Source organism: Macrobrachium nipponense, chromosome 3 (genome assembly GCF_015104395.2).
Source record: "Macrobrachium nipponense isolate FS-2020 chromosome 3, ASM1510439v2, whole genome shotgun sequence".
In the NCBI taxonomy this organism is placed as follows: Eukaryota; Metazoa; Arthropoda; class Malacostraca; order Decapoda; family Palaemonidae; genus Macrobrachium; species Macrobrachium nipponense.
Window position 1 is genome coordinate 20,559,645 of NC_087202.1, and position 17,640 is coordinate 20,577,284.

A 17,640-nucleotide genomic window follows, 5' to 3' on the forward strand; every position below is an offset into this window, starting at 1 on the left:
TTTGTCTTTTATCTCGAATACCTAAATTGTGTATATTGTATTGTCTCTACTTTGTATATTCCTTGTATGTTGCCCTGAGCTGAAATAAAGGGTTTTATTATTATTATTATTATTATTATTATTATATTATTTTAATTATTATTATTTTTTTTTTTTTTTTTTTTTTTTTTTTTTTTTGCTCTATCACAGTCCTCCAATTCGACTGGGTGGGTATTTATAGTGTGGGGTTCCGGGTTGCATCCTGCCTCCTTAGGAGTCCATCACTTTTCTTACTATGTGTGCCGTTTCTAGGATCACACTCTTCTGCATGGGGCCCGGAGCTACTTCAGCCTCTAGTTTTTCTAGATTCCTTTTCAGAGATCTTGGGATCGTGCCTAGTGCTCCTAAGATTATGGGTATGATTTCCACTGGCATATCCCATATCCTTCTTATTTCTATTTTCAGATCTTGATACTTTATCCATTTTTTCCCTCTCTTTCTCTTCAACTCTGGTGTCCCATGGTATTGCGACATCAATGAGTGATACTTTCTTCTTGACTTGACTTTGTCAATCAAATTATTATTATTATTATTATTATTATTATTATTATTAAGGTACAATCCGTGTAGGATTCACTGGCTAAATTCACTAAGCTATAGCCAGGTCTTTGTAACAAGATATTGTTATTTACTCAGACACACACACATGTATATATATATATATATATATAGATAGAATATATATCTATTATATATATATATATATATACATTCATATTTGAATATATATTGGAATATGTATAATAAAACCATTATGCAGGAGACTAGCATGTATATTCACAAACAGTTCATCAACATATCGCAACTCTGTTTATATATACAAACTCGACTCCTCTTCTACGAGTAATATTAGATTATGCTCGTATTAAAAGGTGCTCATTTTATTTAAAATCTAAAAGAACATATACCGTGGTGGTCCGAAGATCCTGGTCAACTGGTATCCATTTACACTTAATTGTAGTTGGCAAAATGTTTTTATTTTATTTTAGTTCCTTTGATGTTTTTTCTTCTACAAACACCTTTGGGTTTATTTAAACGTTTAAATTTGTAATTAGGAGGTAGACGTCGTGCAAAGCTAGTGGTCGAATTTGTTTTTCAATTTCTGTTATGATGATGATAATAATGATAATAGTAATTTTAATTGTATTCTAATAATTTACTTAATTTTTATTTGTTTATTGATTGATTCCTTCATTTATTTATTTTTTCTATTTTAATAATTAATGTCTTCTTTCTGTATTTCTCAGTACCTTCTGTTATTATTAGCATATGAGCATCTTGCTCTTTGGAAGCTTGAAATTCATAAGAATAGGGTTTATCTTCTGGATAATAATAATAATAATAACAATAATAATAATAACCAATAATAATAATAATAATAATAATAATAATAATAATAATCATAATAATAATAATAATAATAATAATAATAATAATAATAATAATAATAGTTCAAGACTTTCGTGGAAAGACTTAGAATTTAATTGCATGTGTCATCACATCCTATTTACTATTTAAAATAAGTATTTTACTTTCGTCAGAGGGCGACACATGCTTATTCGTCAACGTACATGTCCTGAACACTCATCATAAGGGAATAGTATTTTCCCCTCACCTACTTTTCATAGGAACAGAAACCTCTTTGTCTTCTTTTAGCGTTGAAGGAGAAAGGAGTTAATGTTATGACCTGAATTTTCTCTAGCTTAATTTTACGTGTCATTTTTACGTAATTTTATATTTACCTTTTTATATAATTATGTATTTACCTTGTGATGTCTTAAGGGGCGAGCTAATAATAGTGTTTCGTTGCTGGTTGCGTAAATGGTCATTTCTTATGATGAGTCTTATACTAAAGTTCTTGGAAGCGTTGCTTTGAAATAATTCAGTTTTTATGTTTAGTTTCTTCTATGTTGCCTCCATTTTATAACGAAGTAAGTTATGGCACCTAATATTCTATCATTTGTTACGTAGCACGCGCACACACATTATATTTATAAGTGTGTTTTTTTGTGTTTTTGTGTGCCTTTGTGCTTGAGATTATATCCTGTTTATTTCTTATTGCAAACAACGATATTTATCAAGTTGGGCATTAATTCACGTTTCCAATTCAGATAAAAAGAAATTTAAAAAAAATCAAGAATAAGAAATAGAAAAAATCAAAATCTTTGCAGCATTTCCTAATGATTTTTTGTAACCTTGTTTCAGACCCCTGCATTAACATCCCATCCCCGAGGGGAATTAGTGACCCCGTCAGGAGCTACACCAGTCCCGCCCTTAGCGTGAATGACGTCGTTGTACCTGCAGCGCCTACAGGTGAGCTTCTACATGCACAGAGTGCCCAAGACATGATTGGGATTTCTATTCCCTTACCCTTTGGGCGTAGGTTTATTAACAGAGAAAATTCTTATATATATATATACTACATATATATATATAATATATATATATATATATATATATATATTATATATACTATATATATATATATATATATAAAGGTTTTTTTTACCACGAAGGAAAAAATGAAAAAGCGAGATAGCCGAGTACTTTCGGTCCTATTCAGACCCCTTTACATCACGTTTTATATACTTCGTGATCAAGTTATTCATATATATATATATATATATATATATATATATATATATATATATATATATATATATATATATATATATTGGTCTCTTAATTTGCACTCTTTCGCAAAGTGTGGAAGCGTTGAATCAAAACTTTTTACTTTGAATAGTTTATTCTCATTCGATAATATCTTAACATTTTGAGGTTCAGTAATCACAGATAGCAGGACCAAACAGCACATTTTGGGAGTTAAACGTGTAAAGAACTGTAGGCATCTGTTTCCTCCCAAGTTCGTCATTTCTTCGGTTTCAGTTGCAATGGGATGTAGATTTTCCGGTAACTTTGCGACGTCGCTTGATTAGGGCTTTTTTGTTTGCTACATATTGATCCCTCCTTAATTTGGTGGGCTTAGGCATAATCTTCCAGTCCTCCGGGATGTTGACTTGTGTTTATTTGGTATTTATTAAGTTTGTCATTTGTAGTATTCTTAATTTATTTGCTATTAATTTCTTCTTCTTCTTCTTCTTCTTCTTCTTCTTCTTCTTCTTCTTCTGCTTACTTCTTATTTTATTATATTATTATTATTATTATTATTATTATTATTAGTTGGTTTTATTTGCAGTACCTATCATGCTTTGTCTTTTTTTTCTTATTTAACTTTCAAATTATATTCAAGCTCTTGGACGATTGCTCTGTTTTTCTTTCTTTCTATTCTCTCCACCAAGACAAGATCGTGACAAGTCGATTTTCACCTGCATAGTTTCTACCTCTTTAATTCTAGGCTAATTGTAAGCCTTACCTGTGATGACAGCTGGTGCCCGGAATTTCTTATACTTCGGATCATTTCCGGTGTCATTAAATGGAAACTTCATTTCGGAGTTTAAAGAGCGCGCAGTGAGATGGCGCATAGATAAAGTCGTAAAGTAATTGCGCATATTTGCGCTATAATTTGCATTTATCACTTTGTATAAGGAACTTTTTTTTTGTGTTTTGGAATAAAGACGAGAAGTTTCTAAACTTGTAGTTATCGAATATATATGCACTTAAAAGCTTACCATATCATTGCCAATGCAATTGTTTACAATTTTTTTTTATTTACTTAGCGTGAATGAGGAAGAGTTAGGCTATCCTTTATGATATTTGTAATGTGTGAATTAATACTATATATATATATATATATATATATATATATATATATATATATATATATATATATTTGGTCGCATTTATGAGAAATCCTATTTAACCAAGTTTCAAATATTCGAATTTCCTGATCAACAAGGTTATTGAAACTGAACACGGCAAACTGTATACAAGTTTAATCTAATTATCGTGAGTTATATCTCTGTGACTTTAGGTATGGAGCCCTTTTGCCTCATATGTTTTATCGCTTTATAACTTTCTTACTTCATAAAATGTTCAACAGAAAACAGACATTATGCTTACATTTATAAGGCGGAGGAGATATGTTTGTCAAGTATGTTTTACATGCTTTTAGATAAAGGCAGACTGATTTAGGGGGTTGATTTGTTGTTACGTAGTTCGGAATCCACGTTAGCCAGTACGTCACATAAAATGATTAGCTTAAGTCCCAGTAACAAGGAAAGAATATGGCATCATTTAATTTGTGTTCATTAAAAGTAAAGATTAGTTTGTTGTAGCCAGCAATGAAGAGAAAGTATTGAGAAGCTTATCTGATAGTGGTCATAAAATGGAAAAGTGGGTCAGTCCTGTACTGAACCTCTTTTAGTATTTTCATTTCTCTCCTTCCCTCCTTCGCGAGGTCATGTTATACGAATAATACTCTGCTATAATAAAATTATTTCGAATATTGACTTCATCCTCATGATATGTTTCGTTAACGTCAGTTAGTTGCCAGGCTCGAGTTTCGAACTGCAATTGGTCAGAAAACGAATCAACCCGAAAGAGCGATTCAGAGCTTAAAATACGTCAGTACGATTCAGTTGGGTTTTATATAGTACTTCTATCTGGGACTAATCTCTCGCTTAGTACAAAGCCTCATTAGTTACAGATGCTCGTGATGTAATGGAGTCGTAATAACTGCGGAGATGGCCAAAGGCTGCGAGGTGTAAATGGTGCCCTTTCTTGCCCTGTAGGGTGAAACGCGGTTCTCTCTCTTTTCGGTGCCGCCGGGAAAGTTAGGGTATTTTAATACTGACTAGTACTAGAGAGAGAGAGAGAGAGAGAGAGAGAGAGAGAGAGAGAGAGAGAGAGAGAGAGAGAGAAATGAATGGTATTTTGCATTGCTATCAGCCTGGTTTGCAATCTATCTGTTCGACTCAGTGTTAAGTCAGGTTATATGTGTGCATGTATGAATGTATGTGGCTATTGAAAATACGAGGAAGTATGTACGTGTATAAAATTGTATTTATATTAGCACGTATCAGTATAATTACGTGCTAGTAGTTGCTCTTACTTTCTAAAGATTCACGTGAATTAATTTTGGATTTTCATCTTATGACATAACGGGACATAAGGAGGTAATGTGAAATCAGTTATGTTTGTAGAGAAAGTTATGGCGAGATGGTATCGTGCCTAGCAATTAATGTCTCTCGTGAAATGTTTTACGAGAGAGAGAGAGAGAGAGAGAGAGAGAGAGAGAGACGAGAGAGATACGAGAGAGAGCGAGAGTGAGAGAGAGAGAAGAGAGAGAGAGACGAGAGGAGGAGGAGAGAAGAGAGAAGAGGAATATAATTTCAAATTTTGTACAGGACGTTCCCGAATTATTTCTGACTTCAGCAACGTATACATTAATCTGTCATGTAAACAGATGTTTAGGAATTCTGAGCTGAGAGAGAGAGAGAGAGAGAGAGAGAGAGAGAGAGAGAGAGAGAGAGAGAGAGAGAATATAATTTCAAATTATGCACAGAATATCACTGAAATATTAATGACTGTAACAACGTATACTTTAATCTTTCATATAAACAGATGTGCAGGGATAGTGAGAGATGGCGCAGGCGCAGGTCGTATTTTGTTCGTCCCGTAACTCATAATTATATCTTCCTGTTAGTAACTTCCTTTTTGAATAATAATCTCTCGCTATCAAAGGGCCATAACCCTTAGGGTGGGTCTGTCTCGGGAGAGGAGGATTATACCTAATATGGTCTTTTTTATGGTCCACGTATTCATTCAATATTTGATTATCCGGTTCCCCCTTTGGCCGGAAAGATCGCGGTTTTTCACCTCTCGATTTTACAGCTTCGGTTTGCTTTCAGGTATCGCTGTGGGAATCGATTTGGTATTGTTATTGTTATGATATCTATGTACCTATCTATCAGTATAAATATGTGTGTGTATGGTTGCATATATATATAAATATATATTATATATATATATATATATATATATCTATATATATATATATATATATATATACATATACATCATAAAACTATCTACCTTAGTGTGAATTATTCTAGATTCCATTTAATGTCCTACGTTCTTTCTAGGATAATAAGTTGTCTGGTTCGTAGTTTTTTTTTATGTAAACAAAATATATTGAAATGTCGCTTAAGTGAATGCCGACCTAGAATCATTAACTTTTCAACTTTCAGATATTATTTTTTTTTTAATGCAAGAGGTAGGAAATGGTTTTAAACGATACAGCATCCGTAGCTTCCTTTCGATGAAATTCACCTACTTATAATGAAGTTTTTTAATGACTTACCTTTTCTATAAGAAGTTATTATTATTATTATTATTGTTATTATTATTAATTATTATTATTATTTTTTTTTTTTTTTTTTTTTTTTTTGGCGTCCACCACAGTCACCCTATTCGACTGGGTGTTTTGTTTTACAGTGTGGGGGTCCCAGGTTGCATCCTGCCTCCTTAGGAGTCCATCACTTTTCTTACTATGTGCGCTGTTTCCAGGAGCCATGTTCCTTTTCAGGGATCTTGGGATCGTGCCTAGTGTCCCTATGATTATGGGTGAAATTTCCATTGTCTTATCCCATATCCTTCTTATTTCTATTTTCAGGTCCTTGATACTACTACTACTACTATTATTATTATTATTATTATTATTATTATTATTAATCACAGGATAGACGGTACTTCTATAGAGCAATCTCACTGAGTCCAATTACTTTAAATTCAAGCTTCCAAAGAATATGGGGTTCATTTCAAAGAAGTAACAGAATTAAAAGGAAAAGCAGAAAGAGGAGATCACTTATTAGAACAGGAAAAAAAATAATTAATTAACAGCTAACCACACGAAAAGATAAAAATGCATGTCAATTATTAACATACGTTTTACTTAAACGTCAAACTTCAAACCTGTATGTTTTGTCTCATGAAGTGCTCGTAACATATACATACAATTTACTCAAAATTCATACCTTTTGGAGTCTATAAGACATTCACAAGATTTATGACACTTGGCTTCTTAGGTCTTAGGGGATTAGGATGTTTTATTTATTATTCCTTGTTTTCTTTTATTGTCAGAAAACCTAACTTGGCTGTCAGTATATGTAGGAAGCGAAGTTCCCCAGCAGTAGAGATAAGAGATAGCTTTACTAAAGAACGCAATATTTCATCATTATCAGGTTTTCCTCGTTTAAAGTTTTAAGCGAATTCCTTTTTCTTTTTCGTTTATTTTTTTTTATTATTATTAATCTCAGATGCATCAAAATCTGTCTTTCATTTATCCATAGAATACTCCTCACTTGATTGTAGGTTAAGATTCATTAATATAATAAATATATTAGATAATATATATAATATAATAAGTATATATTACTTATATAATATATATATACAATAATATAATATCTATATCTATATATATATATATATATATATCTATATTATATATATATATTATATAGTATATATATATATATAGGTCGACCTATATATATATATATATATATATATATATATATATATATATATAGGTCGAAAGCACATCAGTGTTTATTATTTTAAAGCTGCAGAGGTCTTTGTGTATGTTCATAATAAGGTTCATAATAAGATTAAGAATAATTATAACACTAAAAGTAAGAGTAGCAGGGGGAAAAGTGTGTAATAATATATATGCATGACGTTAATTATAAAGATTTTTTTTATTCATATTTTTAGTGTTTAGGGAATGTGTTTTTATATAGAAAAATAAGTAATAGTAGTATTGAGTATTGGTTGTAACGTCCCCATCACAGAGTTTTTCCTTTTATTTGTAGTGTTTAATAATAGATTTTTACCTAACAATGATAGTAATAGTAACAGTGGTAGAAATGTGGTTTTATCTGTGCAGTACATTGAATATAAAGATTTTTGTACATAATTTAAATTGTTATATAATATATTAATGTATAATAATACAAGCATATTAGTATTTTGGCATTCGTAATCTGTGCAGACATTAAGAATAATTGTTTTATTCTTTATTTTTATTCATATTGTTGGTGTTTAAAAGCAATTTTAAAATGTAACCCCAAAGGTAGAAATAGTAATATTATTGCTCTATGATTTATTTATAAGTCATAATGCAAGTAACAGTAGTAGGAGAAGTCTATTGAAAAATTATTTCGTAATTGGAAATAAAGGGTTTTGGTTCTATTCATATTTCTAATATTTAATAAATTTTTAACGCAACGATAAACATAATAATAGTATCTTTTTATCGTTCAATGATGTATATATTTACATGTAACAATAAAAGCGAGACCAGTATTGAAAAAGTGTATCGTAATCGTGCATAACATTGAAAATAAAGACTTATGTTTCCCTTCCATCTCTACCCGAAGTGTTTTCATATCAGAACCTGTTGGCATTTCAGGCGGAGTCTGCAAGGACGGCTCGCAGGTCGTTGAAGTGTTGAAGTGCTGGGACGCGACGCTTCCCCATTGGCTGGCCAAGTGCTGCGGCGGGCAGGGAGCACATTGTGCCCAGATACCCACCACCCTCACCCTCGAAGGCTCATCGCCCTCGTCCCCCTCAAGGAGCAGCAATGCTCGTCCTCAGAGGCACCTCCTTCTCATTCCGGCCGCCCACCTAATCCAACACAGTCACCATTTGAAGTTCCTGAAGGTAACGTCTCTCTCTCTCTCTCTCTCTCTCTCTCTCTCTCTCTCTCTCTCTCTCTCTAGGGTGGCGTGTGTTTTTTGTGATAGGGGTGCATCTTTTTGTGGTCGTAAATTGCAACAAATAGGACTACCCCATCTTTTCCACTTATGACATAGTCATTTTCCACTCTCTCTCTCTCTCTCTCTCTCTCTCTCTCTCTCAGCTGGGTAAATGACTTCTTGGAATCTAAAGTAAAACAAACTGTAATTTTATAATGTAGCCTTGGATATTTTTTTTTCATCCAAGACAGACATACACACAAACTTCTGACATTATTTTGAAGTGTTTGGTGTAATAGACCCTTTCACTATCTTTGTCATCAGTCCTTTTCGTTATCTCTTCTTTTCTCTGTATTTCCAAGAGTTAATCATGCGAGTCCAATTTTTCATTTTAAGCCTAAAAGGAAACTGTCTTGCGTTTTAGGCTTAGGTTGATTTTGATTGATACCCAAATTGTTTTTTGATTGTAGGTATGTGATATGACGCTTTACTCGACGATTATGGCTAACGACATGAACAGTTGTAACCCTTCGCTTTCAAGCGTACGATGATTCTCCTTCATTCTTTGTCAGACACAAATTGCACACACGCACACATATACATACACACCCACACACATATATACATACATATGTATGTGTACATACTTTGTATATTTTGCCCAAAGTATAATGTCATTTTTTATTACCTACTTAAACTAAATGAAAATTGAAATACAACACTTCATTTTGTGGATTAAATGTATATTTTTCGTACATAGCTTGAAACTTCATCTTGATAAGTGGAATGCCTTATTTATGCTCATTTGTCTCCTGAAGAAGTAAAGTTTTACCGCAACATTCTTTCCAGGAGGCCGTACGAGACGTGAAGTGCCAAGTTTGCATCGTGAGCACTTCCCCTTCAGAAGCAGAGGCCTCTCGCGCAGTCCTTCAGAGGGAAGCTCTTCAGGTTAGTCACGATAATGATGTCTTTTTATTCATATTGTTAAGAAATAAATAATGCATTTTTTCTTGTGTAATGACAGACTACCTTTTTTACATAGCTTGTTTCCTTTCCCTCAAGGCACTCTCTCTCTCTCTCTCTCTCTCTCTCTCTCTCTCTCTCTCTCCTTGTGAGATGACATTTTCAAGTGGTTTCATGTTTTGGTCCGGGTGTAAAAGGTTGAGCCTCGCCTGATATCCAACCCGATCGCAAGCGCAAAGAGTGCTTGCATATGATCATTCTTGTTTGCCTTAACACATGTGCTAGCGTCATGTTGCCGAAGTATTTCGAACAGATTTGACGTCATTTCGTTTGCGTTCGTACAATATTTCCCATTCCTGAAGTTATTGCCCTTTTCTTGGTACAGAAGTATATGAAGTATATCATAGTGTTTTATCTCACCTTTTCATTTGCATCTAACCTGTAGAAAGGCAGACCTAGCTAGATTCCTGTTCCTTCTTCCCTTGTCTTCCTTTCATCCCATTCTAGAGATGGGTATTAATCCCTACTCAGTCTTTGCTGTTCTTCCTTTCAGCAGTGGCGATACTATTTGAAGCACTTTGTATTCCCTCTGTGTGATGACGTCTATTTAAGATTAGTGCTCATGCAGATTGGCAGTTGCATTTCTGCGCTCGCGCCTAAGAGAGAGAGAGAAAGGGTCGAGGATTATGAGAAAGCATGGGTGGGGGGGGCTGGTAAAGGCATGGAAGGTCATAACAACCCAGTCCTTTCAGTACAGTGCCGCTATTTATCGCGGTCAGTCACATTTCCTCACATTTCCCTTTGGTCGCCCAGCTCCTCTTCTACGACGACCACTGCATCCACAGCGCATGACAACAGTCAACCTCTTGTGTCGTCCACACACGCCAGTTCGCTTTGAGCTGCACGCAATCCTGTCAAGAGGGTATATAATTGCCATCTCGTGGATGTACTCATTCACTTAGAAATAGGAAATTTTCTGGTCGTTTCCCGCATACCTGATTAAAGAGATTATTTGGTCCCGAGAGTGGGTGGGGCTTGCGACGGAGAATGAGTTGGATGCGAAAGGATTTAACTTAATAGAGACTTGAAGTAAAATGTGCAGATCCTTATGCTTCATCAAAGAGTCAGTTATTATCATAAGTATTTTTTTTTTTCTCTCTCTCTCGTCTTCATGATATTTTCTTCGGTGTAACGGGAACGGGAATTATATCTTCACTCGAACCCGTCCCTTAACTGTTTTACTTATTTGCCCAACTGAATTCAGCAGGTTAAAGCTCGTCATGGTTCAAGAGACATGATATTTTTTTGTAAAACGAATTCAGTCTGTGAGAACATTTTGGTATAAAAACTATAGGAAGCTGTAATCAGCCTAATTTGTACTGTGGTCGCATTACGTAATTATTGTTAAAAATCATAAGAAGTGTGAGTTTGCAATAAGCATGGATATTACAATGAACATCACTCATTTCATGAGATTCGATTCATATTTTCTCATTCCATGGATTTCGTCTTGTTAAACTAAAAATTTTCAACGTAAATTGAGATTTTCCACTGTATAGTCTCTTTACTCGTTAGTTAAATCTTTTCTAAGAACATTGAGATATTCCAAATGGATTCGTGACGATGACTGGAATTTCCAGGTTAATTTCTTTACTTATAAGGTAAATCATGTCGAGGGAGATTGGAATATTTTTATTATAGTTTCTTCACTTATAAGCTGAAACTTATTGGTGAATAATGGAAGTTTTCCCATATAATTTCTTTGCTTGTCAGGTAAGACACGACGTAAGTGATAGGAAGATATGAAGATTATTAATGCCTTTCATTCCTCTTCAGGTAAAACTTATAGATTATGTTTGGTGCCTTTCTAATATAGTTTCTTTACTTGTAAGCTAAAACATCTAAACAAAGATTTGATATATCAATAAAAAAAATCAATAAAGTTTTTTTTATATAAGCTAAGTTGAAATTTATCGACGAAGATTAGGACATTCCCAATGAAGTATCTTAAATTATAAGCTAAGCTATAACTCTTCGGCGAAGATCAGGCCATTTCCAATAAAGTACCATAACTTATAAGCAAAGCTATAGCTCACTGGAGAAGATCAGAACATTCCTATTAAAGTATCTATACTTGTAAGGTAAGCTGTAACTCATCGGCGAAGATCAGGACATTCCCATTATAGTATCTTTAATTGTAAGCTAAACTATAACTCATCGTCGAGGATCAGGACATTTCCAATAAAGTACCAGTATTTATACGTTGATTCCAACGCGTTCGATCTTCGTCCCGTCTGTTATTAAAACGTTGAAGAGTCTTGCACGACCCTGGCGTTGATTAATGATACGATAGATATTTTTTCCCTGGCCTTAATAGGTCACACTCCTGTCATCATCTTCCGCCTGCCATTTGTTCAGACAATCCGTTCGCTCACCCACGGGGATTGATTCATCTGCGGTTGCCGGAAGGAATCCATTTTTGGTCTGACTTCTTTTTAGACTTCTAATAAGATCGCTAATGGGAAGTTTATCATCTCCGACCTTTCTCTGGTCTCGGCTGGAGCGTGTGATTATCGAGTGTGGTTATCAGGTGGTGGAGTGATTAATCGACCTTCGAGAGGGAATGGATTTTTATTTATTCATTAATTGCGCACTTCCTCCTTTTCCGGTTGTTGGTGAGCTAAGAGATGAAGCTTGGTAAACAGGAGTGTTTCGTTCCTCTGCTTATAGCCGTTGATTATTATAGCTTCTTATAACGTGTATTTTAATTTTGTGTGATATAGTGTTTCTACGACGTTTGTCTCTGTATATGGCTCTGAACTGAAATAAATGGTATTATTATTATTATTATTATTATTATTATTATTATTATTATTATTTTTTTTTTTTTTTTGCTCTATCACAGTCGTCCAATTCGACTGGGTGGTATTTATAGTGTGGGGTTCCGGGTTGCATCCTGCCTCCTTAGGAGTCCATCACTTTTCTTACTATGTGTGCCGTTTCTAGGATCACACTCTTCTGCATGAGTCCTGGAGCTACTTCAGCCTCTAGTTTTTCTAGATTCCTTTTCAGGGATCTTGGGATCGTGCCTAGTGCTCCTATGATTATGGGTACGATTTCCACTGGCATATCCCATATTCTTCTTATGTCTATTTTCAGATCTTGATACTTATCCATTTTTTCCCTCTCTTTCTCTTCAACTCTGGTGTCCCATGGTATTGCGACATCAATGTGGCGCCGTGGCAGAGTGGGTAGGTCGTCAATGGACTGATTAAGTTAAGTTAAGCAACATTGGGGCTGGTCAGTCGTTGGATGGGTGACCGCTCTCCTCGGTGTTGATTCCTTGGGAAAGGATCTTTACCATAATTTCCTCAGTCTACTCAGCTGTAAATGAGTACCTATCCCTGATGGGTTAGGGTCCAGCTATGGGTTAAATAGCAAAACTCAGTAATGATGGAAAGAAATGAAGGAATAAACGACAACGACGTAAATGGAACCTCTGGCAACAGAGGAGCTTCGTCCGGCAACCAGGTATTCAACCCAATTGAAGGGGAAGACGGTCAGGTACTTGGAGGTCGTCATCCAGCAACTGACCACCACAACGACAGTAATCAACAGCCTGAGATTGGAGCTACAGAAGCAAAAAGGAAGAAATTATTATTATTATTATTATTATTATTATTATTATTATTATTATTATTATTATTATTCTTTGGTATTTCCCGACGATTATTCTGATGGTCGCCGGGCGGCTTCTCGCCGAATCTCCGACATTCTTGCGAGTTTCACGTTCAGGATTGTCTCTTGTTGCGGTATCTGGCGCTGGTCTGTCAACTACAGGAGCAATAGACAGCCTTTTGCTGGTAGGCGGGAGGAGTATGCCCCTTGAGTGGTATTTAGTAAGGGCTTCGCCTGCTCGTATTAAGAGCAACCGTAGGCTCATTGGGCCGGGGGTTTTACCGATTACTTCTGTATTTCCAACTATTTTATTCCTTGTGATGCTAGTGTTGTGGGCATCTCTTATATAGTTTTTACGGCGCCTTGTTGGGCATTATTATTATTATTATTTCTTATTATTATTATTATTATTATTATTATTATTATTATTATTATTATTATTATTAAACCAAACAAAAATTTCTTTCAGTTTTCTTCTGATGACTGAAAAAGAAACCCAAAAATCACTGTGTGTAACGTGTTTACTTCTAAGTATTTACATTTAATTTTACTCAGAAGTAAACACGTTATACACATTGATTTTGTGGGTTTCTTTTTCAATTATTATTATTATTATTATTATTAATTATTATTATTATTATTATTATTATTATTATTATTATTATTATTATTATTTTATTTATTTATTTTTTTTTGCTCTATCACAGTCCTCCAATCGACTGGGTGGTATTTATAGTGTGGGGTTCCGGGTTGCATCCTGCCTCCTTAGGAGTCCATCAGTTTTCTTACTATGTGCGCCGTTTCTAGGATCACACTCTTCTGCATGAGTCCTGGAGCTACTTCAGCGTCTAGTTTTTCTAGATTCCTTTTCAGGGATCTTGGGATCGTGCCTAGTGTTCCTATGATTATGGGTGCAATTTCCACTGGCATATCCCATATTCCCATATCCTTCTTATTATTATTATTATTATTATTATTATTATTATTATTATTATTATTATTATTATTATTATTATCATCGTAAACTTGGGTAACCTTGACTCTTTTGATTAATGGGGTTATTTCAAGAGATTAAATATTGTGTTAAATTAATTCAGAGTCTTGTTTTCTGGTAATATTTTGGTTAAAACTTCAGGAGGATCCGCAAAGAAATGTGCACTAGTAGTAGAGGAGTTTTTGCTGTGCCATTCAAGTATCAAATGTGATTCCTTGGAAAACTCTTAAGCCCAGTGTAACTTATGAAAGGATTGTTTCGTTATCTCTTGGCAGTCAAACAGATGAATGATTGATTCATTAAAATTAAATTACTATACTCTGTTTTTTTTCATCTGTCCATCCGCCTGTGGTGTTTTTGTATGGCAACACTGCGTCCCGGGCTTTAGATAGTTAAGCTATGTGTAAGTTTTAGGTAAATAAAAGGATATCTGGGTGTACATTTGCAACTGAAATGTGTTTTAATAATATAATGTATGCGAATTACACCGTTAATATTCGAAATAGGATATTATTATAATCGTTGAATGTAAGCTGAATGTAACTATCTAAAGCCCGGGACGCAGTGTTACCATACAAAAACACCACAGGCGGATGGACAGATGAAAAAAAACAGAGTATAGGTGTAGAAAGTCGAGCAGTCAAAAGATTCCAACTGATGTCACACGCATAGATGAGAGACTTGGGGTAAGTTTCGTAGGTGTTTGAATAATATTGAGATTGGGAAAATTTGTCAATAATTTTGTCTCTGTCCCAGTTGGAGAGGCGGTGGTTACCTCACACAGTGTGCCTTGAGGGCAATATTGCAGACAGTACTCAAAATTCTTTCACAGCTACCCTGCTTGGGCCCCTTACCTACATTGCTACCTTCCTTATGCTTTTCCTCCTTTCCCTTCGGTCTCCTACTTGTTTAACCGCTTCAACTTTACCTTCCAGTGGTCACGTTAAGCTACACGATAACGATCATTTCCTCTACGGTCTGTCGCGTTCGTCAGCTCTGTAATAGTTCCGTGCCAATTTAAACTGGCCTCTGCTAGTCATAGCACATACCGCTCTTTAACGTTCAGGGACTGTGCCAGTCACACGTCGCTTGTTTTCAGTGACATATATCTGTCACTTCTGAGTGTCGACGCCCCTACTGCGCATTTCAGGGTCGTGTCTAATTGATTTGCGTCGATAAAATCTTACCAAAGCATCGGATATGGATCGTATTTTGGAAATAGCTTTTTGAAGCCACAGCCCAATTGGCAAAAATATGCAGTGATGTCCAATGATCACAATAATTTAAGATACTTGTTAGAGTAAATCAAAGAAATTTGAGGGAAAACTTAGCTAAATTTAGCAGGCTCGCAGGTAGAGCTAGTGAAACGTCATTACTGAAGGCCATCCCACTCATTGATACTGTAGTATGACGTATTTTACTAGACACCCCGCCCATATACTTTAGGAATGAATACTCAGATGTTGGTCGTAGCAGTAATAGTAGTAGTATATGGAATTCTTATATTGTTTCACACACTCAAACATCTACCCAACACGGAAGCAGTCTTTCAGCCACGAGGACACTTTGCTAGGCTTGCCATAGGTGAGGCAGCGATCAAGTATAACCTGGCTTTGACCTATGAATGATCGGCAGCCCTCGCCCTGTCGGTGGTGGTGTTTACTATAGAACAAGGTTATAAGCCATATCAGGCCAAAATATCGTACCAAAACACCTCTAAATGATCGTATTTTACCAATCCCGAAGGTTTTGTATAACTGATAGTGAAAGGGTACATAGAAATTGCGTTAAAATTCTTATTCATTCCTATAGTCAACGTAAAATTGTACATTGAAAATAGAAACATTGCCATATGTGCAATTACCACATTTCTTTGCTATAATATATTCAATAGTATATATATTAAGTTCTTAGTCATTACCCGTGGTATCACCAATGGAAACAGTAATATTATCGTCATTCTCAACAATGATATGCCTAGCTTTTCCTTTAGTACTGGAATTTGATGCAGCCTGCTTCCGTTTTATCAGTGACCTCGCTGCATTAAACGGAATACAGTTACTGCTTTCAGTGATAATGACGCTTTCTATAACAAACTTTATTTATTTTTTTATATATTTTTTTTTCATGTGTTTTAAATCCAAGTTGTTTCTATCTTTGGTTTCAGCTGGTATGGTTGCTTATTTACCTATTTACTTTGATTGTACACATAAAAATGTACAGATTACCATCTGTTTATAGTACGTATATTATCTTACAGTTTCGATAGCTATCGCATATCCTACTCAAGGTGTTGCTTATTGTACAAGGGGGTTTATTATATTTGTGTTACTACGATAATTTTCATGTTACTGGGAACCCTGCTATTACGTCACAACTAGCTTCTCTCTGGGTGCCTGCTAAATCTAGATAAGTTTCCCTGGAAATTTCTTTTATTTACTCTGGTAATTGCCTTAATTATCCTAATTAGACATCACTGCATATTTTTGCCATTTGGGCTGCGTCTTCAAATAGCTATTTCCAAAATACGATCCATATCCGATGCTTTGGTAAGATTTTATTCACGAAAATCTATTAGACACGGCCCTGAAATGCACAATCTTCTTCTTTCACACCATTATCCCTACATTAAGGGGTTGGGTGCCTTCTGTAAAGTCGCCAGTAAAGGGTATAATTACATACTTATATTTGAAAATTATAAGAAAATAAAACCTTTACATTTTTGCCTTTGCGAATGAGATATATAAATAGAATCTGTCTCCGGAAATTAGATAACCATTGTTTGAATATTGAGTCAGTTTTGTCGTGATTCTCTTATTTAGTAAAAATTGTAATTGTGACCCTCCAGGCCTTCATTATTACTGGTAACTGAAGTCGACTCGTAAGGACATTATTCAAAAGCGGGTTTCATTTACGCAGTCACTACAAAGGCGGTTTTAATCCGAGAGACACTGCATCTTTTTCGTTTTCATTTCAGAAAAGTAGATAAGTTAGATAAGTTTGTTTCATATTTACCAAAGTAATTTTGTCTTAAGTTATCCCATCTCTCTCTCTCTCTCCTTCTCTGTCGCGAGTCACGCATGACCAGAATTGTCAAAAGTCCACTTCCAGCATTTGTCTGAGTATGCCAGAATTTTATAACACGTACTGTTCTCACACTCATTTTCACACTTGTTTTCTCACAATTACGTGTGAGTTCAAGCACACGCCTTCGCCTAGGGAAAACTTTTAATTCAAAGGTATCACCTTAGTGAAATACTATAGCGCGTGAACCTTCCTATAGCCTTTACAACAACGTTATTACAG

At 34.9% G+C, this 17,640-nt stretch overlaps 1 protein-coding gene across 3 annotated transcripts in view; it reads left to right on the plus strand.

Moving 5' to 3' along the window:
* Positions 1 to 17,640, plus strand: part of LOC135221652 (puratrophin-1-like) — a 543,050-nt gene that overhangs the window by 199,602 nt on the left and 325,808 nt on the right. For all 3 annotated transcript variants that reach the window (XM_064259346.1, XM_064259345.1, XM_064259344.1), the window contains 3 exons: positions 2,245 to 2,352; positions 8,414 to 8,664; positions 9,549 to 9,647. In XM_064259346.1, coding sequence (XP_064115416.1) covers positions 2,245 to 2,352; positions 8,414 to 8,664; positions 9,549 to 9,647 — 458 coding nt within the window. The remainder of the gene's footprint in view (positions 1 to 2,244; positions 2,353 to 8,413; positions 8,665 to 9,548; positions 9,648 to 17,640) is intronic.